The sequence below is a fragment of the Strongylocentrotus purpuratus genome, unplaced genomic scaffold, assembly GCF_000002235.5.
Source record: "Strongylocentrotus purpuratus isolate Spur 01 unplaced genomic scaffold, Spur_5.0 spur5_scaffold_11, whole genome shotgun sequence".
Classification (NCBI taxonomy): Eukaryota; Metazoa; Echinodermata; class Echinoidea; order Camarodonta; family Strongylocentrotidae; genus Strongylocentrotus; species Strongylocentrotus purpuratus.
This window is the reverse complement of record NW_022145596.1, coordinates 5,194,407-5,213,910: the sequence shown is the minus strand read 5'-3', so window position 1 is coordinate 5,213,910 and position 19,504 is coordinate 5,194,407. Positions and strand designations below refer to the sequence as shown.

Here is a 19,504-nt window from a genome sequence, read left to right as displayed (position 1 = left end):
TAACGATCTACTTTATCATGGCTGAAAAGTCGATCGAGACAACTTCAGTTTAAGAGAAGATTGTGTTTTGGTGAAAGTGAAAATTATTCGTGAGCTTTTTCAGTATTTTTAGAATCACATGTGGCAAATTTCAAAGTAATGTCTGTAGCAATGTCATATGAAAAGGACTGCCCTATACATGCTTATGACGTTGCCCTTGGATCTCAAATACGACTCGAAGTAGTTTACAACTTTTGGGACAGAATTTCTGGTACCACTTGTTTGTTTAGTCCCATGTACCCATTATCAGTGTCACAAGGGCCTTTACTCTGTTATCAAGTATATAAAGCATAAGACTTAGCGCTCTTCTTGCTCTCAGATTAGTCGACGATCATGCCCACTTCTTCCACTGTGTCTGATTTTGAGAAAGATATACTTTGACGATTTCAAAACATCGAGTACAAACTTGCTTCTAATTAGGCTACAGCATAACTAACCATTCGGAATAATTTCTTAATGTGTCTCATTAGTTTCTTCCACAATGCAATCAATGACAATTCCCCAAATCTCGTGAATGAAATCATGTTGTTATTACTTGAACATAGATTCGCACAATGCAATTCTCGTTCGTATTAAAGTATGCGTTCAGAGTTCATAATCTTCCTCTGCCAAGTCCCTACTTCCATCAATCTGAATGTTGATTGACCCTGGGCAAACCCTCATGTTTCAATCAGGGATGCATATCTCTGTTTCAATATTGAATCGGTTCTCATCATCATAACATCGTTGTGAAATACGGGTCATGATTCGGGTAACTCCAAATGAGCTATTGTTTAGAGAGATGAATATGCGGGAAAATAGGATATCTTGACAATGAAAATTGACAATGACCTTTGCTTTTGACAGCGCTTGTACTTTTTAGACGCCATTTCCTAACCTTTTCCATAAAAAAGAAGTTCAGATCCGTTCACACATTAAGTGAGATACAACGGTACGTGTGACATGGACACATGGTAGTGTTCGCACGATTGTGATCTAAACGTGTATTCATTCGTGTACCTTTAACCCGAAAATAGCAAAGTGTGCGAGTAATTAATTCTCCTATCTGATCAAACAGGCTTGTTAAAAAAACTTCCCCCAGCACACCCTGACACAAAGGCTTGATTACGATACACACTATCAAAAGTGATATGAATGATACTCAAGCAGACTGAAATACAGTGGGATACAAATTGTGCAATCGTTGATGACTGAGCAAGGTCTGGTCAAACGTAGTTAATGACGTTCAAAATCACCTTAAAAGATGTTATAACTCTATCCATACTAAACATATAATGACTAAAGCATAGGGCCCAGGAGGTACATCCCCTCCCATCTAACAAAACCAGAATCTGCCATTTGTTAATGCATACACAAGTACAACTACAAACATTCTCTGACCTTCCCCTCCCCCCCCCCCCCCCCGGCTGTTTCATGTGTTTCCTACCCGGAAGGCAAATCTGAGAACCTTATTCATAGTTAATCATATCTTTGCTTGGTCAGATATTATGAGACCCCCTCCCTCGTCAGGTAATCTTAGATCCGCCACTGGGTGGGATATCAGTTGTAACTGAAACGACGCCATTTGCAGAACGGACTCATTTCAAGACACAGACCAACCTATTGTAATGGTCACCTCATACAGCAAGGCCATCCGTCAATCATGGCCGGTCATTCCTGTTTCCAGGTCTCAAATCAAATCATGGTCAATATAATGGTCGGACCACCTGCTCACGGGCAAGTTCATGTTTTATCTAATAACAGGTCTAAAAGTATAACAATATTTCTTGACCATAATTCAGGAATGTGCACAATTACCATATACAGTATAATGTTCGATATGATTATACTCTAGCTCGTAATGAGTGAGCAAACCTGAAGCTGCACTTATACTAAAAAGACATGCAAGAGGAAGTGATAGAAAATCTGGAAGGAGCATAACCAGGTAACCTAGGAAGTTTCCAAGGACAACCCCCCCCCCCACCCCACTCAAAAAAGGGCGCGATTTATGACCGTATTCTAGGATCGATTTTGATCTGAGTGTGAACAGCATTTCACTAACCAAATTCCATTCAAAAGTATATATGATACATACAAAGAAATTTCCAAGGTATATTGTCGGTCACTTGTCCCCTTGTATGATATAATAACCAGATTGTTCTTATTAGATTTAATAATTCAATGAATTCATCTGCTTACCTTAAGTTTGTGAGAATATCCAGAAGCTTCAGACCTAGGGAGATAAATAAGAAAGAAAGAAAACATAAATAATCGGCAATTTATTGATAATTTCATTCGTACTAGATAATTATTACACAATATCATTACACAATACTGGATTTCTTCTCAATAATGATTGACAATACATTCGGCAGGTTCAGCTCATAATATGATAATCTACGAGGTGGTTGGTATCCACTCACCATTGATTAATTAGTGCTGGCCCTTCCACTTGGTCAGCTATATATATCCACGACACTGACGATGGTAAATATGGAATGAGGATTAACATTGAGTTTACATTTACAGTATTGTGTAAGAATGCAAAACTCGTTCAATAAAAATCAGTTACAGCTTCAACTGTATTTCAACTTTCAATTTCAAATAACCTTAAAAGATGAAGAAGTGTCCACACTAGATCAGGAAGACGGGCTCGGCAAAGCAAACAGAACAGACAGTTGTATTCTCCTTTAAAAAATGCCAAGATCTTTCTGGGGCCGCACCTAATATGCCTCTCTTGTTCCTTGTTTGGTTAAAGACACTGGTCTCACAGTGACCGCGAAAAGGCGTCTAGAACTTAACAAGAAACAGTGCACTTTGTCCAAAGAAGATCAGGAAAAGGAGTTCACAAAGCAGTGTGGCATCTCTGTTCTCCAGCTTTCATGAGGTAGCTGGCATATCGTCCTCCGTGAAAATACCAAGATCTTTCTTAAGCTGCATCAATACAGGACTGGTTCCAGCAAGGAGTTATCACAGCCCTTTTGGTTCTGTTTGTAAGACTGGTCTCAACTTGGGTCGTATCGCAAGGGGGCAGATTCCCTTCCTTCCTTTCTTTCTCTACCCTTCCAGCAACTGTAGCCGAAAACTATCTGGGGACCCGAGTTATAAACACGGTTTAGATGACAGAGAACGTGATCATTCCCACATTGCCATGGAATTTTGCTGGAAGTTTGATGATGGAGGAAGATGATGGGTGTGGAGATGAACTATTTATGGCAGGTTTGTGGTAGTGGGGGTAAAGGTGTGGTGGTGGTGGTGGGGGAAGAGAGGGGTACTGGACAGATCAGAGTTCCTTGTGGTTCCGTATTGTCATATTTATTTGGATATTTGGGAAGGAAGGGTAAAGGGCAGATTTGGAATGGGGGCTACTAAAATAAACAGAGTGCCGCTCAGGGTATTAACAAACAGCTTCGTCGGGAGGGGGGGGGGGGCAACCCAAGTGAATGTTCAGACGACTATAACAAAAAGTATAGTGGATGAAGGCATACATATTTTATTTATGAATGTGCATGGAAAATGCTGTCTTTATATAAAATTAGCCGTGAAATGGGGAAATGCCCCTGTCCTTCTGGCTAATCAAAAAAAGGAGGGGTTGATGTCTGCATGCAGTGCTATTAAAAATAATAAGTCAGTCAAGGGGCGCAGGTCCGTCCGCCTCTCTCTCTCTCTCTTTATTTATCTTTCTCTTTCTCCTTTTCTCTCTCCAACCATCGTTCTATTTATAAATAATTTCATCGACTCAAAGATACATAATGAACAAAAACAACAGGAACACAAAATCCATGGTTCCGAGAATCTCACTCAGAGATCAACACCCCCAAAGAAGTGAAATGCCTTTTCTTCCTTTGAACAAGATGTCCGTGCTTCGACAACATCACTTACTGTTTTTTTATTTATATCTTGACTTGATTAACAGGATCAAGGAGAGCGTTTAGTGCCGATGTCGACTACAGAAACCTTAACGACAATGAGATAGATCGTGCTGTCGTCCAGAAAAAGGTAAAAAATAGAAGGAAAAAAATTAAAAGCCCTACCCCACGCTGTCGTCCCCGGGGGAGGCCAGACGGAATTTACGTCAGATTTTACAGGGATAAGAAACAAATAAATAAAAACGGCGTTCCTTTGGTTCAAAACCCAATCCGGTAGTCTGATGGAATTTGGTGCGTTTTTAGAAAGTTTGCTTGTCCCAATCTTCCATGAGCAAAACTATTAAATCGGACATGATGGACAGGATAAACATATATTTTTGAGTCAGAAACAGACTTGAAAATATAAATTTTAGATGGACAAGGCAAAGGTTTGTATATAAATATTCGGACAGGTCATAAAGATGAAATGTGAAACTGTTATTTGCTTTTTAAATATTGCTGTATAACAAGTAAAACTATTTGTGTATAGCATCACACTTCACAAATAAAGGGTAAATATTAAACCGAAGTACTTTAATTATTTCTCGATTAATAAGGATGTTGCTTTTCGTAAATTGCTGTACTACAAAGTAAAGGGATTTGTGTATAGTATCACAGTTCACAAATAAAGGGGAACTTTAAAACCAAAGTATTGTTTTTATTTTGCTTTTTGTATATCGCTGTACACAAGTAAAAGATTTGTGTAGGTCCATAGTATAGCACCTAAAAAGGTCACAGAAGGGGGAATATACAACCCAAGGACAGTTTATATTCCAGTGTTGTTGCATTTTTGTTATGGTGCTGTAGACAAGTGAAAAGATTTATGTAGGCCTTAAGCATCACATCAATTCACAAATAAAGAAAGATGGTTGACTGAAGTATGATTTTATTTATGGATTAATGATGTTGTTTCTTTTCGTATATGGCTTATCCGCTTCCTACGTGTACTACTTGTGGTTAACAAACCAAACATCTGATTACTTTCTTCGCGTAACAGGATTGAATTTTTGAACCCGTGGAAGTACGTGTCCGTTGTTTCGACGGCCGACAATATTGTTACAAAAATCCGGTCATGCTTTCATTCTGAACCCATTCTGGATGTTTTCTTTCAAAACGAATCAATAAGATGGCATTTTGTTTCTCTGACGGATCGGAAATGGCTCTTCATAAAGATGCTCTCACGGGCCATGTAGCCTCAACAAGCTGTAAATCCCTCGATAAATACCCCCGTACAATCAAAACTTAAACCTTCCCTAACCTTTTGGGAGGGAAAAATCCTCTTTTTTTTTATTGTTTGCAATAGTACGTCGGCGCAGAAACGCGAGTGTTTTTCATTTCGGCCCACGTACTTAGTTAGTACTCGGCGACCCCAGAAAACGCGCACATCGCCCTCGACCTAGGCTTTGTTCTTTATCGCTCACTCAAGTTCAAATCGACCTCACTTGACCTCGAATAAAAGAAAGACACCCCTCCAACCCCATTTTTGGTCTCCCTCGGGACGGAGTTTCTTTTGACAATCGGTCCAGCTCCTAGCATCAAGGGAAGGTGATGAAAATGAAAAATTGAATTTTACTTTTTCATTTTTTTTTAATACTCCCTCCCTGACTCTAATATATCATTGGTGGTCGTATGTAAAGGTAAAGTAATTTGTTCGGGGGAGAGAGTCACAAGAGTGCAGCTTGTTTGACATGTTTGATTTTCTTTTGAATTGTTCCTCTGTATTGTTGTTAATACAATTTTTTTATTCAATAAAAGTAAAATATAAACGGAGGAAACAAAGTATACATGTAATTATATCCAATATATAATGAGAGGTAAAAACACATACCAGTCAAATAAAATGTTTTTAATGTTGACTTGAAAGATTGTATAACGATTTTGGAACATGCGTTTCACAAAAATGTAGTATATTGAAATAAAATAGCAAAACAAATGCAAAGTATTGGTCTTAGAGAAGAAATATCATCGGAGTGGGGGAGTTTCCACTTTTCTTAGGTAGCCTCGAACCATGCATACTCCTATATACAATATGACAAGGCGCCAAATTCTTCAAAGAGAAATTGACATAAATCACGTTTTGCCATCGCTTTCCAAAGCAGATCAATGATGGCAGGTCGGACAAAGTATGTCATGGGTAACGTGCTTCCTCAGTCTCTCAAAAATATTTCCAATTTTTGGTCCGCCTAGTCCGCATACCAAGAGTATCTTTTTGGGGTGAAGTTGAACGGGAAAAGAAATATGAAGGTCAAAGGTCGAGTCCATTTAGACGGGTTTAGAAACTCTTAGCGGAATTGTTGATGAAAGAAGAGAGTATTAATATTGCAGACTGTGTCAAAAGCATTTATCATCTGACATATTTTTAAAATATGAAGATCTTGCACGTCTATGTTTTCATAAAGTGTTTCTCGGTGGATTAGCTGAATATTGGGTTTCGGAAAGTAATGGCATATGAAACATATCTTGACGTTTGAAGAAAAGGGGTGAATATGAGGTCAGAATAAAGAGCATAAATATGGTTTGAAGAGCTCCAAATGCAAAATGACCGCCCTCCACCCCCCCCCCCCCCTCGACTCTCTTCCACTCAGTCACTCAATTCCCTCGCATTTCTTCCTTCAAGAATATTACCCGTCCCCTATATAGCTTAGCAGACGCTACGCCACGGCATGCCCAAGGCGACCCATTTAGATTTCCGTCAGTCATCACGTATGTTGTATACGTAATAATTTTAGTTACACTTCAAAATAATGCATTAACAAGCTGGACAAGCTGAAAGGCTTTTGCTAAGATTTGGGATCAAGCAAAATCATTCTCATTTTTATTACAAACGACATCTTTGACATCCTTTTGATACCTTTTGCCTCTGCTGAGGTCCACGTTTTAATTTCAAAATTATTTGATTATTTTATCTATGTAGCTTCAGGGAAACACCACATCGCTTTCGTTTTGTCCGTAGCTCTTAATTAACAGTGTTCCACTGGACACAACTCAGGGGCATCATTAAGTGGCGTGGACATGGTCACCCTCCAAAAGAAGGAGGTCAATCAAATTTTCATTAAAAAGTTATGAATGATACGAAGCATCCCACCTTGCTAGTCCTATATTTTAATTAAATAATGAAGCTCTTGTCAGTTTTACGATTAGAGATCACCAATCATGCCCAGTGAAAGTAATTGTGTGAACAAATTACAAAATAAAGATATTTCCGAAAACTCACATAACTATTGTTCATGAGCCATACACCACAACCTTCAAATTAAAAGCGGAAACGTCCCTAACGGTATGAAAGTCAGTGTGATTCAGAGAAGTTTGAAAATGACCTCGTTTTATTCTTTCTAAGTCCTATTGGGAAATCACTACATTATTTTCTGACGACTTAACTTTTAAAATTTTACACTTATTCAAGATAACATCGGGTTAACAATTGATGGTTTAAGAATTGTTTGGACACTGTTGGAGGGAGTAAATTACCATTGTATACTAAATAGAGTATCACTTTTCCGGAAATTTAACACTATAATAGTTTGATTGATACATGTTAGACAATAAGATAGTTTTACATTAGTGATATTAATATCAACAAGTTAGTCATTTGACAACATAAAGCGGAAATTATGAGAACCCTATTTAAGAAAGCGGGTAATTTCCACGGCATTTAAGGAAAAAACACAGTGTGATGTTTATCACAAGCACAATGAGTATGTTGTCATAAAAACATAACAATAGATGCATGGTTTATATTTCCGGAAATTGCAAAAGTCTTCCATTTTATTTTGCCTCGAGGGTATTTCAGGCGGGGAATCTCGCTGACGTAATAATGCACATGGAAATAAACCAAGAACGGATTTTGCGTTTGAATGGGTGCAGTAACAATCATAATGACATTATATCATACATGTACATTCAGGTCTATAAGCATCATTTTCAGATCTTTTTATCAATATTCTTAGGAAAAAGTTGTTGGGATCAATGACTTTGAGCACTCACGCGCGCTATTCGAATAATCGTTCCTAACTTATTTCTAGATAACCGTCGAACTAGAGGGGGGATCGATACCAACTGGGGACCAAACGGTTGCGAGATCATTGCTGAGCCAAATCACAGCGTCTATTCTATACTTCACGTCGACGATTTCTAGAAACCACAATTTGAGGGCCCTTACCATAGGAGTTCCTCCTCACGAAATTGTTCAACTTGGTGTCTTGCAGGTCTAGCAGGTAGCCCTCGAGCTGCTCCGCCATCAAGTGAACGTTCTTAAAACTCTGGATTTCCATGTTTGAAATATGTCCGATTCCTTACACTAAAGTCAAGAATATAGATTTCATTCAGAGAAAACAATTCTCGGCTAGAGAACTTCAATGCAGTTAGGGTTTAGTCCTGTCCGATTTCACCACGGCCGCACCAATAGATCGACCGAAGGAACATTGGGAGACATCGACTTGAAGATCAGGTGGTCGATCATGCCGAAAGTCATTTCGAAATCAAATTAATCAATCTAACCAAGCTTGAAGAGATGAAAGATGAAACTTAATACTTGGTAAATTTAATGAGGTTATAGGCCAATCGAAGAGAGAACACCAGTGATGGACAGAAAATCTAGATTGTAGGATGACCGAATCTCATAAGATCAGTGAGTTAATATCTGAAGACTTTCCAAAAGAATACTATGCTTCACAGAGAAGATCACCAAGGAGCTAGGTCGTGCGTGAAGTTATCCTTAGGATATTCGCGCTCCAACTAACTTCTTCCTAGGGTTGCAGACCGTTTAATAAGTTACCCGTCGAATTATATCATTGAGCTATTGTCTTCTTGCTTCACCCAATTTTAATCTAGGACCCTTTCACTTTCACCTTCTGAGTTCAAACAGATCCAGCAGAATCTTCCTTGAACAAACGTTCCGGTGCATGCCTGTTTCCTAAAACCAAGCATCGGAAGGGCTTTTGTTTTGCGATGTTTTCAATCGAGAGTCATGGTGATAAAAATTGGAGAAGTTGAAGAGCAGTGCTTTGTGTAACTTTGAGAGAATATCTGTTAAAGTAGTCGATTACATGCCCCAATAAACTAATGAAAAGTGTCCCACGATAGTGGAAGAAACATGTATTTAATGTTGCAAGGTGTGTAGATTTGATCAGGGACAGTTTTGTTTTGTAATTTACAAAAGTTGCTGACAAAGTAATTTTAATACAACATGACATTATCACACTGTCTGTCAAAGGCCGCAAATCTAAGTCAGGCAAATGACGTTTCGTCACATAGGAAGCGTCATTACGATAGGAAGAATAGACCCATACGCCACAAATTCAGTGCAATGTTTTTCACTGTTCACTTCGCATTGTTTACAATGTCCATCTCGCATGGTACATTAAAGACTGCGTCAGTCGCTGACGCAGTACTACGCCAATAAAGGCGCCTCGTGTACACCGGCATTCATCAAAATTGTGGAAACCCTAGTTCCACGTCAAATTTTGTTTCCTCTTTTTTTTTGGTGGGGAGGGAATTTTCGAAGTAAACATTCCCTTTCAATGTTTTCTCATTTTGCAACAAAATGCTTTGAAGGAATTCGTTTGCAAGAAATTGCACAATAGATATTTCCATATTTCCAAGGTTCTACAAAAAATATTTTCAAATAAACTGCTTTCAGCAGTTTAAAATCATTCACTGCAAATAAATATCAGTAAACTATTCATACTTGGAATCAAACAAAACATGATGGTCTATGTTTACGAACCTTGAAAGCGGAATATTGACTGTGCTTGTTTTGTGGTAAACAAATAAACAAAACATCTATCTTATTGCTTTCCGGGAGTTTGTTTTTATTATGGAATAAAATCTCATTGACATTCTAATGATTCCAGTTATAAATACAAACGAAACGAATAATTGGCCCACTTTGTGAATCTCTGCCATTTTCCTTATCCTCAGGCGTTTCAACTTCTATGAAATGAATAAATAATACGACAGTTTTACCGTTAATAAACAATCTTACACTGTTATTGTGACTGCAACCGATCATGCTATTATAAATCCAATAAACTAAATTACATATTACACTTTGTGTGACTAAGAAGATCATTTGCGATGAGCTCTACAAAAATTAAAAACAGTCTTCTACCTTTAAGAATGGTATATAAATTAAAAGGACAAATTTTAATAAGTTTTGAAGCGGATGGAAAGGTGAAGAAGAATAATAACCATATAATTTTGTTGGTATGGATGGAGAATTATAAGACCACCCGTATTCTAGGCCGATACAGTGATCAAATAAAAACAACTACAGGTAACGCCGACAGAAATATGCAAATGTACATCAACAAAGGCGCGCACAGATGCGGATATTTTTCTACCTGGTCATAGCTGGCACCTTTATCGTGTGAATGAAGGGATGAGATTAAAACAATAAGATGTTTTCCTCACTTTCAACCTGATCAAACAATTCAGTTTTAGGTACAGTCATAAAACTAGTAGAGACAAAGGTCGATGCAAGGTCTCTGATTAAAACACTTTCACCTTTGTTATTAAGGTACTTTTCGTACTTTTTTTGAGGGGGGGGGGGGGGGCTCTAACGACATATCTATCCATAGTAAAGTTTATTGAATTAAAAGAATGCTTTAAAGGCAATAAACCGTTTACTAATAAATAAACGAAACGGGTAGAATATTATTCTGCATTTTCTGTTAAGCATTCGTGAATTTTCCTCACAAGTACATTTTCAAAGAAGAAAGCGATGAATTGCAGTTACATGGCTATTGGAATTAAAGTTCGAATCGGAATTGAAAGCTTTCACCGTTGAATGTTTATATTGGTTAATATTTTTCTCACTTTTCGTGGGTTATAGCGAAAAACCTATCTAGATAGAGTTGCGGACATCATGAAAAACTTGAAGTGGGTGAAATATTAGTCTAAAGATGACTAATGTAGATAAGTTTGATATTTTCTCCTCAAGTGCTTTGAAGAAAACAAAGAATTACGACCACGGCGCTATGTGAGTCAAAGTTCGATGTGAAGTGCTGATAAAAGCTTTTAAATTACTTATTCATAATGTTTGGGGATATGAGGATAACATTACCCCATTGATATACGAAGTGGTTGAAATATTGGTCGGAACAATAACACAGTCATGCATATAAATTTGTTATTTCCCTTTATATTCCTTCAGTAATAAAGATATTTTTAGACGATTATGACGAAATATCTATTTATATTGTTTAGGGCATCAAATAATATTAACCATAAATACAGATTGCGGTGAATATCTGTCCACAAAATGACTTTGTAGATAATTTTTGTATTTTCCCCTGAATTTTGTTTACGAAACGCACTCAGAATGATAGCAAAACCCCAAAATATTATAGTCACGTCGTTATATCATTGCTTTATGAGTCAGAGTTCGAGACATGGTTTCTTAATAAACTTTCACTTTATCATGAAAAAGGTATTTTATCCACTTTGGGTTTGTAGAGATATATCTTTCCACACCGTTCCTGTCATAATTATAGTGGGTAAAACCGAGATTATTTTTAAATATACAAAATGACATTCACAGATAACCTTGGCACTCTAACATGAAATGCACTGAGGAAAACCCTGAAGAATTCCAGTCACAGGGCATTATAAAAAGGAGTCAAAGTTTGATTGTGATTAAAACTTTCACTTTCATCATGAATGGTATTTTACCACTTTGAAGTTATAAAGACAAGCTTATCTATACATGACATAAAGATAACCTTCACGAATAACATACAGCTGGTGACAATAACATGTGTAGATAACTTTTCATTTGGCATTTTTCAGTGTTTTTAAGAAACGCACTCAGAAATATATTTTTTTTTTAAAGTCACAATTGAGGCAAATGTACGTTTTTATACACTATCAACGATAATTCTTCCCCCATTGAAACCGTCTAATGTACTTTTTCAAGCAGTTTACAAAATATTTATGTGCAATCTAAGCACTTTTGTTAGGAGCAGGACACTCCTATGACACTTATGACACTCCTATGTATTTCCATCACATTTGTATAAAAAGAAATATCAGAAACACTTGAAGCTGAATCATAAAAATGTTAATCAATGATGCATTTGGAAGTTTATTATTTTCGATTTCAATTGGTCGTTTTTGTTGGGCTTGCAATAAAATGTGTCATGTGTGTAGAAACAGATAGCAGTTTTCGATTATTTTAAAAGGTCAGTATATCAAAACATAGGCCTACGAGGAAAACTCTGATTCTTTATGATCTGTACACTGCATGAACTGACAGTGATAGTGCAAAGAAATAGCGTGTGAACAAAAAAATAATAGAAACTCTATTTTGTACTTTTGATCATGAGAGACACGCAACATGATTATTACAGGTGTACAGAGGGGGAAGAGTGGTTGTAGGTGTAAGGGAGAAGGTATAAAAGATAAAGCTATGGAGAAAGGAGAGAGGGATATGAGAAACAGGATGGAAAGAAGAGAGTGTGTGTGAGAGAGAAGGAGAAAGAAGCATAAACTCAACTCAAAGGTAATTTCAATATCCTACTGTATTACCTAAACAAACTATGTCCATATTATGTAATATGTATTTTAATGGTCGCACATTTCAGCAGGTGTGGCACAAATAAGTTTGATTTCTTGACAACAAAAATCTTGCTATCGTGTTGTCGGCATATAAAATAGAGTAACGAGGATAATGGCATCTACATATCATTCTTTTTCTTCTTCTTGATAAAAAATATTAAAGAAAATTCATTGAATACACGGTAATCAATTAATTGCTAATCAATGCCTTTTACGAAGAAAAAAATTAATAACACAGGCTCCCAAAACCTAGGGAAACTGGCTCTATACGATAAATTTAAGACGAGGAGCGCGCCATCAATGTTCTATCCAAAACATCGCACTTCTCCATTTTTCCACATAGCAAATCGATTCGGAAAAAAATTGAGTTGGGTGCCTTTCGTCGAGTTGTAGTGGGTGGAAAAGTAATTTTCACCTTAGTGATAATTAGTCGAACCTGCCAATTAAAATAGTATGATGTGAAAAGCAGCGTGTACCGTTTCTTGACCCGGGTGACCGCGCGGTCGAAGGCAGCCGTCGGCGGCGTTTCGGATTGAGTAGTTTTGGGGGTTTGGCAGAGTTTCCCGTTTTAATAAGTCTTAACCTGAAGTGGCCGGAGTGGCAATGCCTAAATCGAATGCGGACGAGAATGGGACGGTGTAAGGTCAATATGGCAAGATGGGGCTATGCCCATGAAGGAGATACTCTCTGCGACTGCGGAGAGACTCAGACGATGGACCACCTCTTGCAGTGCGGCGGAACGGGTTGCACAGATGAAGACCTGTCCCTTGTTAATGAAACGGCCATTGCAGCAATCGAGCGATGGAAGAACTTAATTTAATTTAATTTACTTCTAAGTTAAGGAACTTTACATTACTATCTTGATCTAAGGAGACACGAACGAACGAACGATAAGTCAGAATAACTTATACTGTCCTCTTGTATGAATTGAAATAAGTCTACTATTTCTAGTAAAGACATTGATTTTTAAAGAAATTGTACATCGTTGAGTATTTATTCTTCAGGATTGAAGGATCATGGTGTTTAAAATAACGAATTCCCAACCGTTTTTTCCCCCAAACAAATAATTTCTGACACACTGTCACTCGATTGATACTGTATATATCTATTTATTATCTATTTCTATATCTACAATCCCACTTTCGCAGATGTCGATCGTATTTTTTTTGGAATGGAACGGAAGCAGGAGACTGAAATCCAAATATGAAAAAGGAAGGACAAAGGAAGGACGATTTGCTTTGCCAATTTGCATGAAGGTGGGGTGAGTCCTGAGTGACATATGGGTATATAGAGTGTAACTTCAGAACCTGAGGACAAGATGGGAGCTGAATTGGACCAAAGTACACACCGCTTTGGATGCGGGGTCCGTCGGGTAAATTTACTTTTGACCAAGGACGCATCGAGACTGAATTTTCACTGTTACCCTCTCCAAACAACCCTATTCAAGTGAGCTATGCAAGGAAAATAGAGGTTTGGTATTGCTACGGATTGTGAAAAGGAGAAGTAGAAGGGTTTATAAGAAAGAAATGGCAGTTTTGGGACGCCTGGCCCTGTCAGCCTCTGGCTATTTGCTGAGACACAAATTTGACTTCTATCCCACTATTTCTTCCACAGAGTTCATCTTACTTTTTTGGGGTGATTCTTCTGTGGCCATTCCTCGCGTTTTACTTCTGCTCAAAGATGCTTCATTTCGTTATGCCTTCATAAGGTACAGTGGCGTATCCAGGGTTTAGCTTTAGAAGGGGGCATCCGAAGTTATGTTCATTTATGTGATTCAGCAAGGAAATTCATGCTTTGTTTTATGTGGGCGCATGATGGATAATAACATTTATATTGTTGTTGTTGTTGTTGGTGGTGTGTTTTTAAGTAGATGTCGGAGCACTTGTCGCCAAGAAGATTACAACAGAGTTTATAATCATAACTGTGCAGTATTCATAATTTTTGTTGTATATATTTTGCAGTGAGGAATACCGAGTCTATCTATTTCCTTTCCCATGCAATAATAAGTGCATCTCCTTCAACAAAATGTGTTACTTTTGGCAAGTCTGCTATATTTCCTAATACACGACAAGCTGAGCGAGTTGTGTGCATGATCTATATAAATTCTCCCAATAATAACAACTCTATATCACTAACGAGTTCATTCAACTTTTTTTAAACCACACTAAGCTGGGATAAATGTCTGCAATGTATTGAATACCCTGATAAGACTTTACCTACCCAGAAAGCTTAAGAAGGCAATGACTTAATCATTTTGCGAAACTGGTCACCTTCATGACCGCAATATTTCGCGGTAAACGGACATTCATATCACTTATATTCTACAATATTTCTATAGTTCTATGTATCTTGTCAGTGTCAAAGTACAAATAATTTCATTAGTTTAGTCACCCCCTCCCCCCCTCTTTATCAATGTCTGGATACGCCCACACTGCCCACCACTTATCATGAAGCAACCTACACCCATACCAAGAGTGAAAGCGTAGAAATGGAAGGTGATTGGGGGTCATTTTTCAAAATGTGGAACATGTTATCAGCATGCTCTCACTTACAGGGTTACATTCTTAGAATAATGAATTTGAAAGATGAATCTCGAACATTCCCCTCACTATTCACCTCGTTATATTAACCTGCTCTGACCCATTTAGTCCCTGTGTGGCCGATATGACTATGCGTGCCCTTTTGCGCCCCCCCCCCCCCGAAAAAAAAAAAATCACAATGAATATTACATTCATAGCTTATGAAAGTACATGAATCGTTAAACTGTGTAAAATCTTTGACAGAATGAAATGGCTTTGCAAGAGAAGTAGTCAATTACAATTTTGCTGGAAGAAAACTTTTCGACCCCCCCCCCACTAAGTAAAAGAATACTGAAAGATTATTTAGTTCGATGGTCGAGTTCCATACCTGTCTAGGTACTTCTACGAATTATATTGAAAGGAAATAAGTCGTTGATTGATTTATTTGAGCTCATTCATATCATTTGCTGCCAAACGTTTAATACAAAAATTATGATGAACAATTTTATTTTGAAAAGGCATTGGCCTTGTTGATAAGATTAAAAACAGGATTACACATGCGGAAGCCACAAGGGTATTGAGAGTAGAGTTTGGAAAATAAATGTTGCTAATAAGGGAATAAAAAAACAGGGTCTTCGGGTTATAATGTCATGAACATCATAACCCTCGTCAGGGGTGACACTGTCAAAATCATCTCAAGGAAATTCAAACATCTGCCAAATTCATCTCAAATGTTTATCAATATTCGCTTTTGTTTCTGTCACAATACATGACCACGATGTTTAAGCGTGGAAACATCGAAACCGGCAACGCCAAGTTTATGCAGACTACCAGATAGCTTCCTGCCTTCTTTCAAATGAAAAAGGTCCACACTTCCTGCTTCAACCTGAATGTTTCCGCGGGATTCGTCTGCTGAAGTATTTATTGTCCATCAAAAACAACATTGTCTTGAAATTTATCTGCAATTTCCGACTTGGTGGCAAATATTGTTGCAACCGGCCGTCATCGGCTTGGGTATAAAACATCAAAAATGGGTTTTTATCTCGACGAAGATGCCGACAGATAATTATCTAAACATAGACTTTGAAGTGACAGTCTAGATTGTAATCGGGTCAATTTCATTGTCACGGATTTGACCGCTGGAAGTGTTTTGCGCCCATGGCGTTGACCTCTTGTTTTAAACACTGATCAACATTCGATAAGACGGGAAGGGTGATGTATGGTGACGAAAAGTTGGTATTTGGGTACTTGAGAAAATGCCCATCCCTTGATTATGAATTTAGAATAGCGATGTAATTAATACAATGACATTTGTTGAGATAATAGATAGTCCAAAATGGTCTGTAAACGCGTACGCCACGTATAGCGACAGGATGGAAAGGGACGCCGAGGAAGGGTATCTCTCATTTTTACTCCAATCTCTCCCTCTATCTCGCTGTCTGTCTCTCTATCTCAACGTGTTCCTCTCTCTCTTTCTCCTTCCTATCTTTGCCATCTCCACCCCATTTCCATTCGTTTCTAGAAGCACCTCGTCATTCATTCTTCCCTTTCCTTTCTGAATAAGTACCCTTCTCCTGTCCTTAACTCTTGCATTCATACTGCTCTTTTCTCTAGGGGTGGGGGGGGGGGCATTGGACCCACCGGTTTACAAACTTCTGGAGTCATCCCTGCAATCAATAGCAGATCAATGACAACGAAAATGACTACTTACCAACGAACTCGTTGCGTATCCTGATGCGGTCTTCGACGCTGTCGGTGGCGATGAGGATGCAGTTGATGAAGGCGACCAGGGTCGTTTTGTACGACGACGTCTCAGCGCCGTGTAGCTCATCGATGATGAGGCCGAAACGGTAACGTTGGTTCTTCGACTCCTGGGATGAACGAGAAGAAGAAAAGAAAATGATGTTAAAATAAAGCATTTGGTGACGACGACGATTGTGGTGATTATAGAAACGACGACGATGATGATGATGATGATGATGATGAATCAATAACTTCAATTCAAAGTTACTTTTATTTTTTTCATTTCGTTCTTCATATCAACAAAATACTCAAGTAATCATTCAATCAATACACAACGAAACGTAAATCCTTTAGTGTATGCTTGTGTCATGAAGATGTTGTTGATGATGATGAGGAGGAGGAGGGTGAGGCTGGTAATTGTTGTTGTTCTGGTTTTGTATTGATAACCATCATGATTATGATTGATGATGTTCTGGTGATGGTAATAATGACGGCGTTGCCTATGGTAATGTGGTGATGATAATTATAATGGCAACGATATTAATTATGATTAGAGATGACGGTGTCGACGAACACGGTGATGATCTCAAAGATTATGATGGTATAAAAATGATCATCACACGGTCGAAAATAAAAAAAATTAAATTAAACAGGAGGTCATTCAGAGCAAATGAGATAAGTTTGTCACGAAATTGGGTCATCATATAAACTAAAGAAGCAACATGGCTAACTATTGTTTCTAGAAAATAATATGGGTAGAGCCAGGACGGCGTTAGCTCTGTGTTTAGGAATATAAGCTAACGTTCTTCTAGCTCTCTACAGATGCCTTGCCTCTATAAAAATCACTTTCAAATTTGGTCGCAAACCACAACATAATCATACCATACACTGCACACTAAGAAGACATTATCTTACTGAACGATGTGGTTTGAAGCCATCATCATTTATATTTTTTGGTAAATCTCTTTTCTTCTTAAGACAAATCTTTATTCAAGGCAAGTGAGGTTAGATTATAATATAGTTATGCATTGTGACGTGGGTATCAAGAATTTTGCTAATCTCCCTCGGGCATGATAGGCTTAACATTATCCTAATCCTATGACTTCAAGGATATTCCATTCTATTGGTTGAGCAATGAAATGTAATAAATTCATTATTTGATGATAATTTATTGCGCGGAGTAGCTGGCATGGATATCACTATAGGCGAAGTATTAGGGTCAGGATTTAATAGAAATAAATTTGCACTGTATATACAATGGTCCATATTTTGTCTTCCTTTTCGTAATTATTTTCCCGCTTTTTTAAGGGGGTGGAGCGTTTGGTATTACTTTATTTTTCTATCATAAAGTGAGTGAGTGAGTGCGAATATATCAAGGAAAATATAAGATGTAAAACAACCAACATACAAAACAAGCAAAGTATGTACAATGAAAGACAACAAACTATTCATTGAAATATCAAGTAATATAATTAATCAAGATAATTTTAATCGTTCTCGGAATGAACATTTCCCTCATATCTCATAAGTTATATTTCATGACCTAATTCAACTTATGGGAGTCGGGATATCATCTGAGATGAACATGGTACAGAAGTATAAAAGTTCAAAATGTAAACGGTATTCCATCTACAGTGTGTCATTGAACTAGTATGATTGATGGTATTTAATATTGTCATCTTAGATGTGCATCATGAGGAGTTTAATTGCATCCGCTAGCTACATCATGCCATAGTTTTCAATCATGTAGACATTTATGTTCAAAAACGATCAGAGGCGTCATGAGGTTTCAGCCTTGTAGGGGGCACTGTGATCATTGGGGTGGGGGGGCACCGACCGGTCTTAAGACAAAATGCAAATTAACAAGGCCATTTCGATGGAAGGTATGTTCCCTTCCCATCTCCCTTTCCCTCTTTTTCTTTATTCTTTTCGCGATTCGATAGTTTTGAAGAGAGGAGGGGCATGTACCCCAAGCCCTCCTATATAAGCTACGCCACTGTCTCAACAGTGACCGAAATTTGTCCGGGCTCCAAGAACGCAGTGTCGAAGGGATTGTTTTGAATACAGACACATAATCGTAAACATTCCTGGAATGCATGTAAACTTATAGGGATTTATTATCACTATGACCGTTCAAATACTGATTAGCTCGTCCATTTGACAACTATATTGCTCTGCAAAAGGAGGTATTCAAAGGGTGTTCTGTTCACGTTAGTAATACAATACATTTTAATTTGCTATTACTCCTTCCTTAAACCTTTCAAATGTAAAACCAGCATATATATGGGTTCTCAAAATTGTTCTTTTTATGCTAAACAAGGTTTTTCTTTTCGATGATTATGAGTAATCCAATAAATATGCCAGGAATCAGGAATTATAGCATTACTGCCTTCGGGGAACAGGGGCCCGTTCCTCGAAACCGTCATAGGTCTACTACTTCTTGACTAACCCAGCCATGTGTTATATAATTAACACGCTTTTCGATAGGATATAGTCAAGAAGTTAGACTTATGACGGTTTCGAGGAACGGGCCCCTGTTTGACGGACGAACAGGAATTAAATTTGTAATTGCGCCCTCTACTAGTGCATTATTTATAGAGGGAATAAACGTAATAATGTCGCTATGCACCAATGTTAGTTTCCTTCTATCCTGTAATGATTCACCAAAAATTGCAAGACTTTAAAGATAAACTCCAGTACTAGTAAAAAAAAAAAAAAAAAATTCTCACATAATCAAACGAAACTTACACTGAATGTTCA

The 19,504-nt window shown here is 37.8% G+C and overlaps 1 protein-coding gene across 1 annotated transcript in view; it reads right to left on the bottom strand.

Moving 5' to 3' along the window:
* LOC588660 (formin-J) overlaps positions 1-19,504 on the bottom strand; it is a 113,636-nt gene that overhangs the window by 40,352 nt on the left and 53,780 nt on the right. The window contains exons 3-4 of the mRNA XM_030981247.1: positions 16,713-16,872; positions 2,218-2,251 (exon numbers count right to left, since the gene is read on the bottom strand). Of these exons, the coding sequence (XP_030837107.1) occupies positions 2,218-2,251; positions 16,713-16,872 (194 nt within the window). The remainder of the gene's footprint in view (positions 1-2,217; positions 2,252-16,712; positions 16,873-19,504) is intronic.